Genomic DNA, 21,690 nt, shown 5'->3' with positions numbered 1-21,690 from the left:
GCAGGGTGGCAGCGTCCGTCTTGGAGTTGCGGAAATGTGCGCTGACCCGGCGCACCTTTCCGAGCAGGTATGACAAGTGTGGGTAGCTTTTCAGAAAGCGCTGAACCACCAAATTAAAGACATGGGCCAGGCATGGCACGTGCGTGAGGCTGCCGAGCTGCAGAGCCTCCACCAGGTTACGGCCGTTGTCACACACGACCATGCCCGGTTGGAGGCTCAGTGGCGCAAGCCAGCGGTCGGTCTGCTCTGTCAGACCCTGCAGCAGTTCGTGGGCCATCTGCCTCTTCTCTCCTAAGCTGAGTAGTTTCAGCACGGCCTGCTGACGCTTGCCCACCGCTGTGCTGCCATGCCGCGCGACACCGACTGCTGGCAGCGTGCTGCTGCTGACACATCTTGATTGCGAGACAGAGGTTGCGTAGGAGGAGGAGGGTGGTTTAGTGGAGGAAGCATACACCACCACAGATACCAGCACCGAGCTGGGGCCCGCAATTCGGGGGGTGGGTAGGACGTGAGCGGTCCCAGACTCTGACTCTGTCCCAGCCTCCACTAAATTCACCCAATGTGCCGTCAGGGAGATATAGTGGCCCTGCCCGCCTGTGCTTGTCCACGTGTCTGTTGTTAAGTGGACCTTGGCAGTAACCGCGTTGGTGAAGGCTCGTACAATGTTGCGGGAGACGTGGTCGTGCAGGGCTGGGACGGCACATCGGGAAAAGTAGTGGCAACTGGGAACCGAGTAGCGTGGGGCCGCCGCCGCCATCATGCTTTTGAAAGCCTCCGTTTCCACAAGCCTATACGGCAGCATCTCCAGGTTGATCAATTTGGCAATGTGCACGTTTAACGCTTGAGCGTGCGGGTGCGTGGCGGCGTACTTGCGCTTGCGCTCAAACAGTGGCGCTAGCGACGTCTGGACGCTGCGCTGAGAGACATTGCTGGATGGGGCCGAGGACAGCGGAGGTGAGGGTGTGGGTGCAGGCCAGGAGACGGTAGTGCCTGTGTCCTCAGAGGGGGGTTGCATCTCAGTGGCAGGTTGGGGCACAGGGGGAGAGGCAGTGGTGCAAACCGGAGGCGGTGAACGGCCTTCGTCCCACCTTGTGGGGTGCTTGGCCATCATATGCCTGCGCATGCTGGTGGTGGTGAGGCTGTTGGTGGTGGCTCCCCAGCTGATCTTGGCGTGACAAAGGTTGCACACCACACTGTTCGTCGGTCGTCAGGCGTCTCTGTGAAAAACTGCCACACCGTAGAGCACCTTGACCTCTGCAGGGTGGCATGGCGCAAGGGGGCGCTTTGGGAAACAGTTGGTGGGTTATTCGGTCTGGCCCTGCCTCTACCCCTGGCCACCGCACTGGCTTGGCCTGTGCCCACACCCTGACTTGGGCCTCCGCGTCCTCGCCCGCGTCCACGTCCTCTAGGCCTACCCCTACCCCTCAGCATGGTGTATTACCAGTAGTGCAGAAACAGAACGCTGCAATTAAATGTGCCGCTTATTGGCCTGTGGTTGGAGGCTGACTTCGCTTACGGAACGCCAGGAAATAATTTTGCGCAAGCCTGCTGTAACACTTAGCTGGCTGCGTATGAATTAGGAGGACTTCTACACCCAGCACAGACCCAGTACACTGAGGACAGTCACAGGCAGCCCAAATAGATTTTTTTCCCCAAATGTTTTTGCAAAGGCCCACTGCCTATGTACACTGTATATGTCTTCTGTCCCTGCGTCACCACTACTGGCCCTGGAGTATGTAAAATAACTGTAGACTGTTGCACTGTGGACTGGAATGTGATGTAACAGCCAACACAGAGCCAGGAAAGAATTTTGCACAAGCCTGCTGTAACACTTAGCTGGCTGCGTATGAATTAGGAGGACAACTACACCCAGCACAGACCCAGAACACTGAGGACAGTCACAGGCAGCCCAAATAGATTTTTTTCCCCAAATGTTTTTGCAAAGGCCCACTGCCTATATTCAATAAATATATGTCTTCTGTCCCTGCCTCACAATATATGTCTTCTGTCCCTGCCTCACAATATATGTCTTCTGTCCCTGCCTCACAATATATGTCTTCTGTCCCTGCCTCACCACTACTGGCCCTGGAGTATGTATAATTACTGCAGGGCGCAATGCTCTGCACGGCCGATATACAAAAAAAAAAAAAGTGCAACACTGCAAAAAGCAGCCTCCACAGTACTGCACACGGTTAGATGTGGCCCTAAGAAGGACTGTTGGGGTTCTTGAAGCCAAAAATACTCCTAACACTCTCCCTATAGCAGCTCCGGCACCAACAGCACTTTCCCTCCTCTATGTCAGAACAAATCTGTGGCGAGCCGCGGGAGGGGCCAATTTTTATACTCGGGTGACACCTGATCTCCCCAGCCACTCACTGCAGGGGGGTGGTATAGGGCTTGAACGTTGCAGGGGGAAGTTGTAATGCCTTCCCTGTCTTTCTATTGGCCAGGAAAGCGCGCTAACGTCTCAGAGATGAAAGTGAAAGTAACTCGAACATCGCGTGGTACTCGTCACGAGTAACGAGCATCTCGAACACGCTAATACTCGAACAAGTATCAAGCTCGGACGAGTACGTTCGCTCATCTCTAGTGTTCATGTATATTCATGTATTGTTATGTGTATTGGCCTTGTGTGGGCTCCTAAGAGTTAAAAGTCTAGTGACTCTCTAACTAACATCTGCATGACTTGGCAGTATTCTACCTAACCCACTCTGTTCCCTGTTAGTCCTGGGATTGGGTAGTAGGTTTCCCCCTAGTCCAGGATTGGTTGGTGGGGAGATATAAAAGACAGGACTTGGGTGTGAGTGGGAGAGTCTGGGCTTTTTGGGAGCTTGAAGGCTGGACTAGGCTAGGAAGGAGGAGAGTTAATCCGGTCCAGAGGCTGGGGCCTGGAAGCCCACGAGCCAGAATGGGTAGCCGTGAAGTCAGCTGGAGGGGGAAACTAGTGGAGAGTGGAGTCTTTTTCATCCCTACTTAGGAGACCCTGCGTAATCTGGAAGTGAAAGCAGCCAATTCAGCTGTAAGCTTATCTTCACCCTGTACATGTAGCAGTCAGTGTGTCCACAGGAGCGCCTGCATCATTCCCTCTATTCATTCCTCCACAAATGATCTCTCAGTACGGTTGCCAGATAACTTAGCCCGGTAGCCCATGTCGTTCTTCAGAAGAGAAAAGTAAGAAACAAACGCATGTCATGTTATCGGTGTGATCTTGTGTTGGAAAAGTTGTTACTTATTGGAGAAAAGTTTGAACATTGTGTTTATTTTCAAGCGTTCAATAAACTTCGGTGTTACTGCAACCTATTTGAACTCATCTCATTATTTCAATAAGCTCACTCATTCAAAGGCACTGGCGTCACATCAGTTAATATAAGAACCGCTAATTGTTGTTTCTAAGAACTCCATTGAATTCCACCTGCTGCATGAGTCACTATCACAGGCAGAGTAGCCACCACCATGACACCGTTAGAATTGGCTACACTTCTGTCAACTTCAGCTCACTACAATAGGTCTTCTCAGAGGCGTAACTTGAAGCTTCTGGGCCCCGGTGCTAAATCTGTAACGGGGCCCCCAACTATAATGCTTTTTTCATAGTACTGGGCTCCCAATATGTAGAAGAGAGGCCTTATGGGCCCCCTAAGGCTCCTGGGCCCGGGTGCAACCGCATCCCCTGCACCCCCTATAGTTATGCCCCTGGGTCTTCTTTAAAGGAGCCTCAGAAGTGAGCTGTAGGGAAAGTGATGAAGGTGAGCATCAAAAACTCCTAACTATTCCCTTTCCTGAACACCTTTACTGCTGATAGTGGTCATTGATCGGTATGGTCCAGTTCAAAGCTTTGCTGTGTGGCTTCATAATAAGTTATTGCACCCCCTTTGGGAACACTTTTTTATTATTTATGTTATCCAAGACTTACTCATGTGTCCATTGTATTCCATTGCTCTTGTTCATCAATTTCCTTTCAGGTACTTTGTGTAGAAGTGAGGGCATGATATATTAGGCAATACATGAGGTCCAACTCTCTACTAGATGGATGTCTCCAGTAGAGTGTCCATTCAGTGTACATCTCCTATATCTGTCCACCCATCCTTCAATCCATCTTATAGAGGACTTTTGTTATTTTTCCTTTACATGAAATTTCAACTGACTTGTTTTACAGCACTTACAATCCCGATCTGTATTTCCTGAGTCAATGATCCAGGAGTTGTTGTAGTGAACATCGCTTCATAATACTCCTTTACTGTCCCACCTGAATCAGTCAGATAGCTAGTGCAAGTGAAATATTTTACAAATATTTTTTTTCACCACTCGTAGTAATTCATCCTCTAGGGGGAGCAGTTTATAAAGACTAGAACATGCAAATTAATCCTACAAAGCTCTCAGCTTTAATGTGTTGACTTCTGCTAGAGAAAAATCCATTGACATATTAACATTGCGGAGTGGAGCTGGCCATGCTTGACTGAACAGAAGCTGAACAGAACAGCATTAAAAAGCAGAAAACTCTTTCAGCTGGTGCATTGACACAATTATTTCTCCTTTTTATATCTGACGTCTTACAATTGTTTTCCTGATGTTCATCTATTTTCTGCTTGACAGGATTACACAACGGGCCCCTATATTTAAGGTTTCTCCGCCTGCCATTTTTTAGAAAAAACAAATTGAAGTTCAAATTATCTGGAAGTTCTTTCCTCTGTTAGCAAAATCCATACTTGTAGTTCTCACTGATATGTAACGTGCTTAAGAGTTACTATTGGTTTGATGTCTTGCTTCTAATCAATGGAATAGCCTAAGTATTAAGGGATACGAAGAATATCTATGTATAGGGAACGGCTATTATTCTATTATTATAGTAGTGTAGTCAATGGCCACTTTATGAGAAACACCTATCTAGTAGCGTGTTGGACTTTCTTTGGCCTACAGAACCACTGCAATGGTGTAGGTTCCACTAGATGTTGAGATCATTCGGCAGGAATATTGACCATTGCATATAGGATAGCTTCTTGCAGTTGCTGCAAATTAGATGGAGGTAGTGACATTCTCTGAGCCGCTGACAGGAAGGGGTCATTGATTCATGCTGCTTGCATCAAATGTTGTCCCTCCCATCGGCATGCGCAATAGAAATCTGGAGTCATTTGACCAAGCAATGTTTTTCCACTGCTCAGATATCTAATTTTTGCACTTTTTTTGCCCACTGAAGTCTTGACTCTGTTTATCTTGGTGCATGGCATGTTAGTTGAAGCACCAGAATTGTATTTGATGTTATCATCTAATGCTGTATAATTGGTCTGCGCAAGGTTGAGCTTGATGGACCTGATTTTTATAAGCCTAAGTAACTGTGCATCTACATGGGTGTAGACAAAAATATGGCAACACCGTATAAAATGTATGTCTTAACTTACATGGGATTATAAATCATATTTCAATAAGACATCTAGAGACCGATTTTAAGTAAAGGTAGTATGACACAGATGCTGCCGGGGAAGCGAACATCTGCCTGATCCATTGGTCAGGGCTTTGAGCCACTCAGCTGCTCTTACCAGCTGGCTCCCAAAACTACCCCGAGCAGGGAAAGAGGTGAAGTGAACACAAATTTGGTGGGAAAGCTCTCAGCCAAGCAGGGGTCAAAAGGGCAGCTCAGTGCTCATGATTAAAATCCCATGCATTTTGAATGGTGTTTCCATATTTTTGTCCATCCCCTGTATGTAGCTACAATATATGTGATGGTCAAACAATAGTGCCAAATAATAGTGCCATACATTGTGTAGATGCTAGAAACAGAAAATGTTTCCACACTTTGCTCAAGTGACAAATAACACACCAGACTTAGTAAGCCAAATGCGCCTGAATTCCTGCTCAAACGGCACTGAAAAATTGGCATATATGCTATGTTCAAGATTTGTTATGAGCTTTAGACTCTTTACGCCCTACTAGACTGTATTCAATAGTGTTTAAAAAAGGAGGTTTGGCTAAGCGAGGCCATAAAATATGTCAGCTTCATTAATGGCATGCTCCACAATTTTAGCCAATCAAGCCTTGAGTAAGAAAGAGAAAAGTGACTACCATATCTTTTTCATTTCACAGTGATCTCATCCTATCCAGTGTTGACGTGGAGTCTTCAGGTGTTTGGGAATGTCTAGTGAACTCTTCTTATGGAATCATATTGAAACAAGTTGAGATTGTTGTCCTGGATACTGGAGCACCTTATTGTTCTATGGAAAGGATAATCAACAATAGAGGAGAATACAGGTGACTGTTAACTGTATTACATATTTTATAATACCACCTCCAGTACTATACAGGGGCCCCTACAACAGCTGTTGGGTCCACTGAGTGGGGCTTGCCCAATGACTCAATGGTGTCTTCACTCCTCAAGAGCATAATGAAGTTTGTGGTGCAACCACTGGAGCTATAGCTAATGCATGGACACAAAAACTTATATCAGGGGCTTTCTTATGACTTTCTTGGAGGAGATAAGTGTTACGGACACCGTGGGGATGTAGAATCTCTAATAGGACAGCAAGCAGTGCCCAAAGACTGGAGTGGATGTAGGAAAGAACATGAAATAGAGTCCAAAAATGCAGACACAACACAGAAATTTCAGCCCTGGGAGCCCAATGATGCTATGCAGGTGGTGACCCTTCTGCCTGAAGACCAAGACTGCCTTCTTAGTGCAGAAATTCTGGAACTTGATCAGTCTTCATACTCTGTGAAGGTGCAAATTTGTTTCTGTCTGATCCCTTTGTATTTGATCCACCCAGCTGTCCCAACCTCTCCAATCCTGACCTTGGATCATTATTTAACTGTGCTTTCCTTGTTAGCTGCCTCTGAATTGAGTCTATTTCTAGGGTAATGAAAAGAAACCCTGAAGATCTCACATTGGTGGATGAGAACTGGGGAACCCCCGGTGTTGTCCCTCGATTTAACCCCAAGTCAAATCCGTTTTGAGGCACAGTGAATCTAGATCCAATGCTGTAACACGAAGGCAATGTACATGTGTATGTTTATACGTACGAATTCTCAATGGCTTCTATAACATTTTGAAGATGAGAGTTGCCACTTCTTTGAAAAAGCATACATTATGTTTTTTTCTTAGCAGTCAGTAGATTTATAAATTCTTTAATCTAGCTTCAAATTAACGCCAAGGGCAATTTGTCATTGGATATAAATTTGAAAAGAAGATGTTCTCAACCTTATCGATCGACTTCCAGAAAAGTTGAAGAAAATGTATTTTAAAGTATATATCAAAAGTCTGTGCTGAGTCTTTGGATTATTTTGCACTTGAAAGTGAAAACGATTGTAAATGGCTGGAAGACTTTAAACCCTTTAAATATATTATTTGTGCAGGACATTGTTTCTAAGGCGTTCTCACCGTGATGCTCTGCAGAGTAATAATCTCTTATTGAAGAGGTCTCCGGGTTTTTGACCTTATGTCAAATATATCAGAAAAGATAGTGGGTGCTAAAACAAAGTCTACCATCCACTTTAGAAGTAGAGATCAAATTGTTTTGACAGTCGAGTTCTGGAATGGCTGCAATTGTTTGAGAGGTGGAATTATACATGAAAGCGTGAAATCTTCATCCAAGTCAACAATAAATATTTCAATCAAGGCTTCTTCCATTAGCTTCGGAGAATAGTTCAATGAACTGTACTTGGCAAATAAGGAATAAAGAAATACAAGATTGCAGGGGTTTCCAAAAGCCAAAAAAGAAATTCTGGGCATGGAATAGGTTAAACAAAAGATAAGCAATACTCAGCCATTAAATGCCCCTTGAATCCAGTGCAATTCCCACCTCTCCCCCCCCCCCCCCCACACACACACACTCCACTGCTCTGGTCCAGTAGCCCCTACAACAATCACATGCTGTCCATTGCTAAAGAGACTACTGCAGTCAATCGCTGGCTTTGGTGATGATACTGCCATGAATAGCACATGACCACTGAATCCAGTGAATGGTTGTAGCAGCTTCCAGGACGGGAGGGGATCAGGTGGCTAAGTTGGATCAGAGGCTAATTTAGTTGGTTATTGTTTTTTGTGTTTTTTTTAACCCATTCCATGCCCAGACATTTTTAGTCTTGGGATCAAAACCGCCTTTTTACTGAAACCCTAGCTAGCTGGCATTGTCGAAAGAAGTAGAGAATGGCCACAGACCTCCTCTGTCCAAAAGAATGGGCAACCATGTAATTTATGGCCAACCAAAGTCCATTGGCATAAAAAAACTGTTGCTTGTTAGGGCTGACTATTAGGCCACATGCACACGGGCAGGTGGGATTCCACATGCGGGAGCCTGCAGCGGAATCAAGCCCTGGCAGCAGTGCCATCCACGCGTACCTGTAGCTTCTTTTCTTTTTCTGTACTGCGGATGGTCCACATGGCTCGCTGTCTTTTTTTCTTTCAAAAACTGCTTTTCCCATGTCAGTGCCTTGCAATGATGCGGAATCCTTGACCATTCCACAATGTGAATCACGTAAGGGCCGCTGATCGGACAGCTTCCATTGACTTCAGTGAAAGCCGTCCATGCAGATTCCATGCAAAAATGGAGCATGCTGCGATTTTTCATCCGCAAGTGGAAACCCCAATTGGTTTCTGCTCGTGTGCATGAAGAATCACTTTTCCAAAGTATATCATGGGCGGCAGGGGCGTAACTGTAGAGGATGCAGGGGAAGGAGCCTTGGGGGGCCCATAAGGCATCTCTTCTCCATATAGGAAGCCTAGTACTATGAATAAAGCATTATAGTTGGGGGCCCTGTTCCAGGTTTTGCATTGGGGCACAGGAGCTTCAAGTTACGCCTCTAATGGGCGGTATTTGCTGCAGAATCCGGAGGCGGACGCCCGTTCCGGATTCCGCAATGCAAATCCGCCCGTATGCATGAGGCCCTAGAGGGGCTTCTGAATGATATCCCTCCATGATATCCCATGCCCCAATTGTAAAGCAACCCCTTTAAGTCCATCTATTAGTTCTTCTGACACTCACTAAACAGCATGGTCGAAAACTGAGAATTTCAGCAAACCATAACATACTTGACATTCTCTTAGGTTAAATCCATTACTGCTCTGAAAACACTTCAGATTTGTGGCGGGTTTTAGGAAATTCTGGGTATAATTTCTGCAATCCATCACTCGTACATATCATTGCTTGAAATATTTGATCTTTTGTTCATATTGCCAAGCAATTTATTATGTAATCTAGGCAGGCAAAGGACACTTTTGGCATTAGTGCTAAAGGTTATTGTGACAAACAACGGTAAATACGTAGACTGCTACGGACATGGGATACTTCCATTGAATAACAACAGCTTGTGCAGTATTACGATTATTTTTGGTTATCCTTTCTTCCTGTCGCCTACAGTTCCATCATCACATTGAAAGATGGCCTTCTTCCAGTGAATGAGGTTTTTAATCTTTGGTGTGGGGCCCAGGCTCTTTTATGTACGGCGGTGCATGGCCTGCCTCTAGGCTGTTAGTACATTAGATTATTTTTTGCTATATTGCTATCTTTTTGTCATTTTATTCCATTGCTTTGTCTCTCCTAGATGGCCTAGAACAATAGCTGGAATGACTGCGTTTCATCCCTGCAGACAGTTTTCTCTCAGTTCATTGTACTCCGATGCAGTGGGAGAGCCAAAAGCCTGGCGTAAATGTAACCGAGCTGGACTCTGGACAGAAGAGGACTATACGGCCTGTCCGTTTTCACATGAAGTGACGAGACATCTTCATACCTTCAGTCTGGTGAATATTCCTTTCCAATCACTGAGCGTGTGACAAGAATTATTTCTCTCCCTAATGAACACTTTATATCGGGTGGACTAATATAACTAAGGAGTTTGCAAGGAAAGCCGCATCTGTAGATAACGAAGCCCAGCCGATGTGTTATCTAGAGTATTTAATGAATTATTTGAAAATCTCCCTATAGTTTACAAACATAACACTGTACACTATCCTAGCAAAAGCATTTCTCCCCCCCCCCCCCCCCTTCATTAGTAGAATGGATCATGTTTTATTAGCATGTCACATGTCCGAAACCAGGCTAAATAAGATGCGAACCCTTGGAGATGTCAGACATAGCTTGTGATGGGGACTCCACATAATTGCATATGCAGGTTATGCCGCTGCACACAAGCATCAAAGTGCAATGCATTGGCCCCCTGCATATGACTTTCCAGCTGTTTGCAGCTTTAGAAACTTATTGTGTAATAACAGTTATGTTCGTGTGGGCTAGTGAGCACCCGGCCCACACGAACGTTATCAAGGATAGGGAACACCAGGTGAAACAACCACCGATTAACACCTCTCCCTATCTTCTACAAAGGAAGATGACCAAGAACCTACATCGCCCCATTAGGGGGGGCTCAGTGGTATTTGGATCTAGGCCTTTGCTGTCCTTTGGAACCCACGCACCCAGTCTAGGATGTATACACATGCCACCACCAACAGGGACAACTGGACAGGATAAGAAGACACTCAGAGCCATAATCACACCATACAGCAGCCAATACGCAAACACTGGTAGCAGATGTTAATGCTATGAATACCTGGTATTTGTTGACATTTTGGCCAAAATATGGAAGCTAGTGGGCCACTTCACAGCTCCCGGCAGTACCGCTAGCCCCTACACTAACCAGGAGTCCAGCGACATAACCACACAAAACCACAAGACACAAACCTCTCTTGCAGCCACCACACATAGAACCTGTTCACACAACACAGAGAGAAATGAGAACAGAGAAAGCTGACTACACCTGGAAAGACAGCTTTATGTGTACTGACCTACAGTTATTGGCTGACTGGAGACACTTACACACGACCAGCCAGCACAATCCCCACTACCTGAGCAGGAAAGTGCCAGAGAACCTGTAGTACAAAAGATCTCAGGAGACAGACATGAGAATAACGGTATCAGGGATGCTATATTATTACTAGAACCTGGTTTTGGAAAACTATATCACTGGCTCAATAGGATTCTTTATGTTTATGATTAAGAATGGCTCTCTACTTACAAATGGTTGGGGACTATTCTACACAACAGTATTTCACCACTTCAGCCTATTAAAGAGGAACCAACTTTTGAAAAGTTGAGTTTGGCCTGTGACACTTAAACCAACACAGGGAAAGAATAAAAACTCCATACATTTGTTGCTCTTGGTCAGATTTAAACCTCGAACCCCAGCACTACAAGGAAACCATGCTAATCCCTAAACCACCATGCTTCTTCTTCCTTCTCCTCCTCGATAAATATATTCACTATATAAATTAGGTTGATTACTATGAATAAGAAACCCACACAAACACAGGGAGAACATACAAACTCCATGCTGATGTCGTCATTGGTTGAAAAAGGGTTCAACTGGTTTGTTTCACTGAACACTATTAGACATGTCTGTTTTAGTAAGTACTTGAATTCCCCATCTAATGACAATTCTGGAGCATCTTTTCTTAGAACTCGGCGTTGTACTGGTATTCCTTGTAGAAATGTATGAAATAATCAACAACTATGTGTTATCATCCCCCTTGTCAAAGGGGATGTGTCCTTGCACTGCCAGCACTGATTGGACAATAACAGCATGTGGATGCACACTCCCCCCAACTGGTAACACCCAGTTGTCAATTTGTTAATACATTTGTAGGAGGAATAATAGAGGAATGGTACAACATAGAAGGGGTACCCCAAAGAAACAAAAATCTTCTTTTGTTGGATGGGGTGATTCTAGTACAGGCTTCTGTGGAATCTTTCTGAGGCGGTATGCCAGCCGGTGTTGTTGGGGGAGGTTGTTTTCGGCTCCAGTAATTTTTTTTCAACAAGTTGTTCAGTCTTTCACCTATTTTGTGATAGGTAAGTCATACGAACAAAGTGCAGCTGTCAAATTTTGTTTTCTTTTCCACTGTTCAAAAAAAGTTGCACGGAGCGAGATTGGGTGAAGCAAGGGTGTCATGCCATTTTTTATCAAAAATTGCTTAATACTCAGCGCTGTGTGGGCCGGTACGTTGTCATGATGGAAAAACCGGTCACATGTTTGCCCACACCGTGCTGAGTGTTAAGCAGTATTACTCTACTGCTCTATTCCCTTAGAGCTCTGATGTTATGGCTGTATGGGCTGTTTCATTCTGAAAACCCTTAAGTGATTGACTAGTACAAGGCTTTATAGAACACTTGTATTGCGCAAATTACATTTCTAGGTTGTACTTGTAAGCAGGTTATAGATTTCCTTTACTGGCGCATTAAACGCCATACTTTGTAATTATCTGCTTCTAGGTGCCGGTAAATGACACCAACGTCCTTGAATATGCTCAGCAACTAATGACCTACACCAGGGGAGCCTCGGACTTCACTGATAAGATGGATGTGTTGCTTGTGGCGGATATGATGGAAAAGATGATAACCTTTGTGGGAAAGATCAAACAGGTAGGTTTTAAAATCTTTGCAAACAGCCATTAAATCTTGAGTGCAAAGTGAGGCTTGTAAAGAAGAGCTACTGCTATTATTATCAAAGGCGTACTGTACGGGAATATTTCTTGGCTTTTTCAGAACTGTAGAGATTTGATGATCCTTAAGGGGTTCCATGATAACTTTTCTTTTATTCTCATACTAGAAGATAAGTGTTACTGTAGCTTTTGAATCCTTACAGCTTGAGAATATTGAATTTAGTGCTCCATGCTAAGTAAAAGTAACAAAGTGGGCCAATTCTTAGGCTGCTTTCACAACTGCGTTGGGCTCGGTTCATGGTTTTCGTCTCTCTGATCCATTTTTGAAGGAGAGAAAATTAAATAAAACGTGAAATTAAGGATCCCCTTTTTCCCTCAATTGATTTCTATGGGGATTTGAAAAAAAAAATGGAAAAGGCTTCAGTAAATATGGGAAAATTAAAAACTTGTAGGTCGGCACAACTCTCCAGTGAAGACTGGATATGTTGAAATAAAGAACTGGTAGGTCAGCGCAACTTTCCAGTGAAGAACCAAGAGGCAATAGGATAAAATATTCGACTTCCCCTTTATTTAGGAATATTAAAAACCAGCAGTAGCTACTAGAGATGAGCGAGCATACTCGCTAAGGCAAACTACTCGAGCGAGTAGTGCCTTATGCGAGTACCTGCTCGCTCGTCTCTAAAGATTCGGGTGCTGGTGGGGGAGAGCGGTGAGTTGCGGGAGTGAGCAGGGAGGAGCGGTGGGGAGAGAGTGAGAGAGAGATCTCCCTCCCATTCCTCCCCGCTCTCCCCCGCCAGCACCTGAATCTTTAGAGACGAGCGGGCAGGTACTCGCATGAGGCACTATTCGCTCGAGTAGTTTGCCTTAGCGAGTACGCTCGCTCATCTCTAGTAGCTACTGCTGGTTTTTAATATTCCTAAATAAAGGGGAAGTCGAATATTTTATCCTATTGCCTCTTGGTTCTTCACTGGAAAGTTGCGCTGACCTACCAGTTCTTTATTTCAACATATCCAGTCTGCCTACCATTTGGTGGATCCAACTGGTTGGCAGCACCTCTACCACTTGTCTTTGCTAACCCAGAGCTTCTGGGCTCACGCTTGGGTCCCGGGCTTTTGACAGCTATTGGGTTTGCTCACCTTTTCTTTTATGTTCACCTACTATAGTAAACGGGCAGTCATTCATAGATGAACATCTGTCTGTTTACATGGGCCGATTGTTGTTCAGTTTTTATGCTTGCGGAAACTCAACGATGAACAATACCCCATCGAATAACCAATCTTTCAATCGGTGCGTGCATTTAGACTGAATGATGAGGGTTCATATACTCATTGGATTGCAGGAATCGCAACAATGTATCTGCATGTGTTAAAGGCATCCAGAGGTTTGACTAGCGTTGTCTCATGGAGTCTTTTAATATATTACATAATGTCAGAAAGTCGGTTGATGTTTTCACAAACTTTTTCAAAGGGTGTACAGTATCACTGAGATATGCTTACTACTTGCAATGCCGGTCCTACCACAGGGCTTATGTTTCCCATGAAAAAGCCGCTTAAATACAAATTATTACCCATTTCTGTTACTTTCGTGAAGAAATGCCACAGACATTTATATTTCTTTCTAATCAACTTATGTCCCCGAATGCTGAATGCATAGAGTGAGAATACATGAGCTATATTAATATCTTAGAAGTAAAACTTAGACATCAATAATACATTATCGATCTTTTAAAAGAGCTGCCTGCTGCTTCACATCACATTCAATTGTAAATACCAATTAAATCAAAGAGTACGGGTGCAAGCATGTGAGCGACCGAACAGCGGGGAAAACTGGCTGTATATTGCCTTATAACAAGCGTAGGCAGTGCATGCTGGGAGTTTTTGTTTATTAGCAGCTGGAGAGACCGGGTTTTATTGTTTTATAAAATTATCAAGATACAGTCAAAGTGTAGTTTCTTGTGCTCCAAATAAGACTTTCCGCTTATTTACTTGGCTTGTGGAGATATAAAAGACCTAACGGTGAAGTCATCGCCTGACTTTTTACCACATTCAGGATCCAACGCTCTGAACAGTATGATTTGGAATTTTTTCCCTTAATAACATCAAATCTTTATTGTTCTGCATTCCACTTAGGCACCCAGATGATAGTCGTCCCATCTAAAGGCATTACCTGAAGCTTAATGGTCCTTTTAGACCAGTTTTCAGCCCAATCTTATGAGCGTCGATCGAATAACTGTAATTTTAATCATTCTTCTCCAAAGGCTAGCTGAACATCTTTCTGTTCACATGGAAAGATGTAGAGCCAATCAGTGGGCATTTTTATACTGTATATACATTTTTTCATACTGAATGATCAGCCAGAGAATGAGCATTCCCCCATTTTTAAGCTGATCATTGGTCCTGTTACACGGCCCGATTGTTGGGTAAATGAGCATTTGGAGAAACATTCAGGTTAGAGATGAGCGAATCTACTCGTTTCGGGTGTTCTTGCACTCGAGCACCGCTTTTTCCGAGTAACTGACTACTCGGACGAAAAGATTCGGGGGGCGCCGGGGGTGAGCGGGGGGTTGCAGAGGGGAGTGGGGGGAGAGAGAGCTCCCCCCTGTTCCCCACTGCTACCCCCCACTCCACCACGCCGCCCCCCGGCACCCCCCGAAACGTTTCGTCCGAGTAGTCAGTTACTCGGAAAAAGCGGTGCTCCAGTGCAAAAACGCCCGAAACGAGTAGGTTCGCTCATCTCTAATTCAGGTCAAATAATCAAGCCATGTAAAAGGACCTTAAGCCTCTACTGACATTACCTCAAGGGGTATTCCAAGCACTTACTATTGAACACCTATCCCAGATCCTAGTTAACTAGTGGGTGTCCACCACTAGTGATCCCCGCCAATCAGCTGATCCTCTGGCCCAGTGTCAGTGCAGTGCCATCCACATTGGTGGTCAGGGCCAGAAGTGCAATAGCTGGCTTCACTCCACTTCTGTATCTGTTTACCATTTTATAATGGACATTATGGTGTAGTGTTTCTAGAGCACTGTACAATAAGTCCAGGACCAATGTGCCATGCAGTCCTGGAACCGATGCTCAACTCTTTAACCCTTTGCAATACAATTTTGGATTCAGGGTTTCCTAGGGGGCTTTCTCTTTCTGCCATTATACAATAGCACCATCTGCTGGCTAGAGCCAGTACTGCGGTATGGGACATGCTGGAGAGGCCCCCGACAACAGAGTGGCCAGGTCTATACAGTAAGAATATCCTGCCCGACATCGGAGTTGTAAAGCCTTCAATCAGAATGTCTTCAGACGTCAGACAGTGGATTGGAAAGGGTTTATCACAGTCAATCTACTGCTCTAATGACAGAAACCAGAAGAATCCCCAATCTTGGACATTTGAATCTTTGATCATCACAATAAAAAATGACCAGGGCTTCATCTGTTGATTAGATCACTGGATTTCTCGATGATATCATCAAGACTAGGGGAACAATAATTGCTCGATGTAAATGTTGGCAGTGACTGATTGACAAACAATAAGTCATTTGTTGTTCAGTTTCTGCAGGCAAAAAAATTATATAACGATGGGACTTTTTATTGTTAATGGAGGCGGGTGGGCGAAGCGATCTCAGGCCCGATCTGCTTCCATTCGCTGAGCGATGATCACTTCTGTGGAAAGAGCAATTATCCCTGGGACTATTGTTGGGCACTAACACCCCCAACAGTTGTCCCATATAAAGGGACCCTTAGAAAGAACCCTAGGGTTGTCTGTCACTTAGCAAGATCTTACAGCACAATACATGGTCCCCAGGGAGACAGCTAGTAGGGCTTCATAAGATCCTATTAAACTATAATCATCGAGGTCCCCTAGCGGCAATAGAAAGTTTTTCGTTAAAAAAATCCTGATTTCTCCTGAACGCTCACTGAGGTGCGCCCTTCATGTTTACCTGCGATAGATTTAAATATATTATATTATACTTATTCATGAGTTTCCAAATCCCCCAGTGTCAAATCTATAAGCTTGCTTTGTTATTTAGCATTTAATTTACTAAAGAAATTGCCTTTACAGGCAATTACTCTGCTGGCGGTATGACAGCCGCTTATTGTAAGATGATCTGGACAGCTTTACGAAATGTACTGGGAAGAAAATCCAGAAAGTGTGAGAGAGAGAAAGGCTTAGTGGTTACTAAGAGCTCTGCACCATAGAGCTTCCGGAAGAGTATCATGACCTTCTGTGTCAGTCAGCCAATCAGAATAATCGGGCGCATTCTCTGTAATGCTGATTGGCTGGAAGCAGCTTCTTCACACTCATTACTTCAATCCAGTGGTGGTCAAATTTGGAAGTTAACTGGCAGAATACTCCTATAAGGACAGCTGTTTCAGAGTTCTTGCCCTCATCAGTGCCCCACAACCTTGTGATGCTCTCCATAAAAAGAAACATTTCTCCCTAGACTCATATTGATGATGTATCACCAAGCCAACCATAACCCTTCATGGTCAAGAACACCGAAACAGATGATGCACATGGTTATTCTGCATTGGCTTGCATCTCTAGTCATGTTGCAAGGCCTATTGAAAGGTTGGCTATTGACCCATAGGGTAACTACAATACCTCATACCAGGTGGCACTGTGGAGGCATTATTCCATTGCTCAATTGCATAGCTTTTTCCCAGGGAGCATTGCATGGCTTATAAGACTCCCTATCCACTCATGGTGCTCTACACAAGAAGAAATACTCCCCCAGAATCATTTTTATGACAGGCACTGGGGTAACTAAAAAAAAAGGCATGCAAAAAATTTGCAACAGCGCCCTCGAAGCACCATATGTCACATTGGTTCCACCTAAAGTACATGGGATTTTGAAAGAGTTTTAGCGCTGTTGGTATTGGCACATTCTAGATGCCTGTTTAAAGAACCACTTTCATTTCGAACCAGACATCATTACTGAAGAGCAGAGAGTACTGCGAGCCAACAATACTGAATGGATATACTGGGAGTTACATTCCTCACATTATTTCTCTCCTCTGCACTAGTTTTATTAGATGTGGGAATTTATGTGTTAATTAATGCGGCAGTCCCGGTCCAGCCTGGCTCCCAGCTAGATTTTCTCTTATCAGTTGTTAATGCTCACCATTTCTGTTAAAATATTCCCTTTTTATATCAAATACACGTCTACAGATGACATCTTTTCAAATACAATTCCCGCTATTTCATTAGTCATGAATAAAAGCTTCATGCATTTATTAAAATGTCTGTATTTCTAAAATAATGATGCTTTCTCAATGCAAATTCTAATGGAAATGCATTACAGAATTGCTGGGGGCTAGGGTTCTGAAAATAGTAAGCGCCATTCAGCAAAAAAACATGGAAAAGAATAGAAAAATAGACCCCCCCCCCCCCAAAAAAAAAAAAACAGGTCCAGCACATTTGGAGTAAGTAATACGGCACTTTATTCAGAATAATGGTAAGGGGTAGAAAAGCAGCCTATGAAAGCAAGTCAGATGTACAGACTTAGGATAGGAGCTATTTGCAACAAGAATCTATCATATACCGAAGGATTCAGTTGTTTTCTTTCTCAGCAGTAGGAGATTAGCAATGATTTATAAGGCCACTCCAGTGATTTCTGTGTCATTCATTATGTAACTAGTCCCCCAGTATATATAAGTCAGCTAGTATCACCTTGGTTAGTTATTCCTTTCTACCTGAAGTCTTTCTCTTCAGGTGAGTAATGTGATCTCATTGTGACCACCTGCAAATTACTTGACTTTATGTTCTCTCTAGAAGTCAGTTTCTCAGTCAGCATAACTTCTGTGTGATGATATTACATGGACTCTACCACACAAGCTCTTCATGGTGGGGACTTCTATCACAGTTACTTGTAATAATTAGACGTTCCTGTCACACAGTTATAACGAAGGAGATCACAGCTCATCCTCCTGACTGTATGATTATGGTCTGTAGTTTATTTAGGTGAATATAGAAGGTGAAAAGGTAATGGCAGTGCTCTCCTAGCAGGCACAGATGGTACTAGCTCTAGCTTGTCATGTGATATTGTGCTGATGCATCATGGGAGTATTAGCAGAGCATAGAGAAAGTGAGCAGGGAGAAATCTCAAAATTGTGTCTGATAAGTATCAAACTCAGGCTCGGACTGGCCCACAGGAAAACAGGTATACTGGTGGGCCCTGAGCCAGGAGTGGGTCCCTAACTTTCCTACACAAATGGTGCAGTGCACTCACTGCAATCCATATTGATAGGATGAGTACAGTACCTGAGGCAGGTTATACTTGCATGTATCTGTTCACTGAATACTTCCCCGCACCCCTGTAGCTAAACAAAGCCTTCAATTATTCCACAAGGGGTAAAGTAATCCACCGTTTTATTGATACAGATGACACTCAATGCCACATTTGACTACACCAGATAAGGAAACCGTCTGGAGGATAACCTATTTACAGAGGTGGAGCATAGAGTTGGGTAGGGTAAAGTGGAAACAAAAGGGGGTTTAGACATAAAACCAGGGGTAAAGGAACTGTCCATTATCTGACTTTGAAGGGACCTGCCTTAAAGCAAAGAACCCGCCATGACAAGGGTGACCAGCCTTAAAGCAAAGAACCCGCCCTGATAAGGGTGACCACCCCATCAGGAACTTAGGGAAAACCCTGCAAGTCCATAAATGGTAAAAATATTTGAAGGGACAACAGGGACAACACTAAAAGAGGGAATCGAACTGATAATAAAAATAAACCTGGCTGAAAGATACAAGGCGACAAGGGGATAGGGACAGGGGAGCAAGGGCAAAATTCAGTGCAAATTGACACCAATAAACTCATGATAGTAAAGTACCCAGAAATGCAATGCAGAAACCATCTTCCACAACTGACTAGGACCAGATACACAAGAGTATAACCTGCACACTTTGAAACAAGAAGTCAGTTTAAATAGCTAAATGTGGGTGCTGGTAGGCTGCCTGAGGTGATCAGACAGTCCAGCCATTCCATCAGCGCCAGACCTGAGAAGAGATGCTGTTATCTGAGCGCCCAATGATAATGCGCATGCACTGACAGAAGCATCATGTAGTCTGGCGATGACACTGTGACATCACACCGGACCCACACTTGTGCCTCAGCGCTGGTTGTGCTCCGACAGACGTGTTTCAAGGACTCATAGGTCCCCTTCCTCAGGAGAATACATGCACCAATTCATTCGACATACTATTTTATCGCTCACTTACTATTTGTATAGATTTAGAGTTTAAGCCTATATCACCATCCAAAACTTGTCAATATTTTAGAAGACATTTATCAATCACCTAAAACATTTTCACTGAGTTTCCGTATGATCTCACCTCTCGACCTTCAAAATTGTAAATGATTGAACATTTCCCATAAAGTTGAACTCTTGAAACTTTCTCTTTGCACATAGCAGACAATCAAGAACACAAGACGATTAGGTGCAAGGGTCAGGGCTACAGGGATTTCACCATAGTAGTAGATATTGTGATGTTGATATCAGCTGACATCTGCTCTTCTGGGATTCAGATTGCTACCGGAGAAGAAAATAACACAATGTCGTATAGATGACAACAGCTTATCAAGGGGATTTACAAGAATCCATAATGTTGCAGGAGCGATATACTGTAAAGATGCCATATATTTCTTTTTAATCCCCAGAACAGTTACATTAAATTTGGAAAAACACTCCCAAAAATGTCACTTTTATTGTGAATTTTGAATTTGTCTCATGTAGATATATTTGGCACAAAACTCAGTTGTCTTAATTGCATTTTAACCCCTTAGTGATATAACTAGAGATGAGCGAGAACCCAAATGCTCGGGTCCTCGTTATTCGAGTCGAGCTTTTCGTAAAATTCGAGAGCTCTACTCGAGTAACGAACACCATTGACTACAATGGGAGACTCGAGCATTTATGTATGTGGGACGCCGGGTGCCAAGCTTTTTTTTTAAAGTCTCTCTCTCTCTCTCTCTCTCTCTCTTTCTCTCTTTCTCTCTCTTTCTCTCTCAAAAAATTAGCCATTGACAGGCGCTGCGTCACGGCGGGGAGGGAACAAAACAGGTACATCACAGCGGGGAGGAGCAAAAAACTGGGGCGGGGTCGAACATGGCGTGATGCTCGTTCGAGTAACAAGCACCATCGAGTACGCTAATACTCGAACGAGCATCAAGTTCGGCAGAGTATGTTCGCTCAACTCCAGACATAACTAATTTTATCCTTAAGAGCAAGTAAATCTTTTCCCCCCGAATCCTTTTCGCCCGAGTACGGAAGTACTCGAAAATCGTGGCGCTCGGGCGAAAAAGGGGCGTGGCCGAGTAGGTTCGCTCATCTCTAGTCATTAACATTATGACAACACCTAATTCATAGTTTTATTATGTTTTACTACTTTTGCACAATATAAAATTTTTGTTTTTACAAAAATACTTTTTCGTGGCGCTACATTCCTAGACCTGAGCATTTTTATTTTTTGTTTAGGGAGATGGCTTGTTTCTTGCAGGACAAGTATTAGTTTTAATTGGTATCATTCTGAAGTATGTATGACTTTTTGATGATTTTTATTCCTGTTTTGAGGAAGCAAAATGAACAGAAAACAGCTATTTTGCCTTATTTTTGTTTGCAACAGAGCTTACTGTGCTGGATAAATGTAATATTGTAAAGTGTGGATTGTTGTGGATGTGACAGTACTAATTATGTGTAGTTTTTTTGTTCTATTTTTTTTTTTATATTTAAAACCTTGTATAAGGGCGCCCACCCACTGGCGCATGCGTTTCCCGCGATTTTTCCGCGCGTTTTTCGCGGCGTTTTTCGCGGCGTTTTCGCGGCTTTTCCATTAATTTCCATTGACTTTCATGGGTGCATTGGGAGAAAAATAAGGACACATATGCAACTGACAGTTCCTATGTTAAAAACGCAAACGCAACACAAAAAAAACGCCAGTGGACAGGAACACATGTTATCTCTATGCCTGTGCAGGAAAAACGCAAAACGCAGGTAAAAAAACGCCAGTGGGTGCTCGCCCCAAAGGCTAAAAAAAAGTTTTACATTTTCACGTTTAGATGACGTGGTCAGCAATGTCTGCAACATCTGCTTGGTTAAAAGGTGTAGAGGAGTGATACGATGAGCAAGTCCTCATCCTTTCACTTCTTTTCTGGGAAAAAAAGATCCCCATATGTGTCAACAAGAGAGCAAATATGTTCTCTGATTGATTGGGAGGGTGGGGTGGGAATGGGGTGGGAATGCATGAAGAAAACTCCATGTCTCCATGCCTCTGTGATGGT

General features: G+C 43.8%; 1 protein-coding gene across 2 annotated transcripts in view; it reads left to right on the top strand.

Annotated features, from left to right (window-relative positions):
• Nucleotides 1–21,690, top strand: part of ADGRA1 (adhesion G protein-coupled receptor A1) — a 738,392-nt gene that overhangs the window by 187,467 nt on the left and 529,235 nt on the right. For both annotated transcript variants that reach the window (XM_066601012.1, XM_066601013.1), the window contains 3 exons: nt 6,076–6,240; nt 9,526–9,721; nt 12,243–12,392. In XM_066601012.1, the coding sequence (XP_066457109.1) occupies nt 6,076–6,240; nt 9,526–9,721; nt 12,243–12,392 (511 nt within the window). The remainder of the gene's footprint in view (nt 1–6,075; nt 6,241–9,525; nt 9,722–12,242; nt 12,393–21,690) is intronic.

Source organism: Eleutherodactylus coqui, chromosome 4 (genome assembly GCF_035609145.1).
Source record: "Eleutherodactylus coqui strain aEleCoq1 chromosome 4, aEleCoq1.hap1, whole genome shotgun sequence".
Taxonomy (NCBI): domain Eukaryota; kingdom Metazoa; phylum Chordata; class Amphibia; order Anura; family Eleutherodactylidae; genus Eleutherodactylus; species Eleutherodactylus coqui.
Note: the sequence above shows the minus strand (reverse complement) of the source record. Positions and strands in the feature narration are given on the sequence as shown.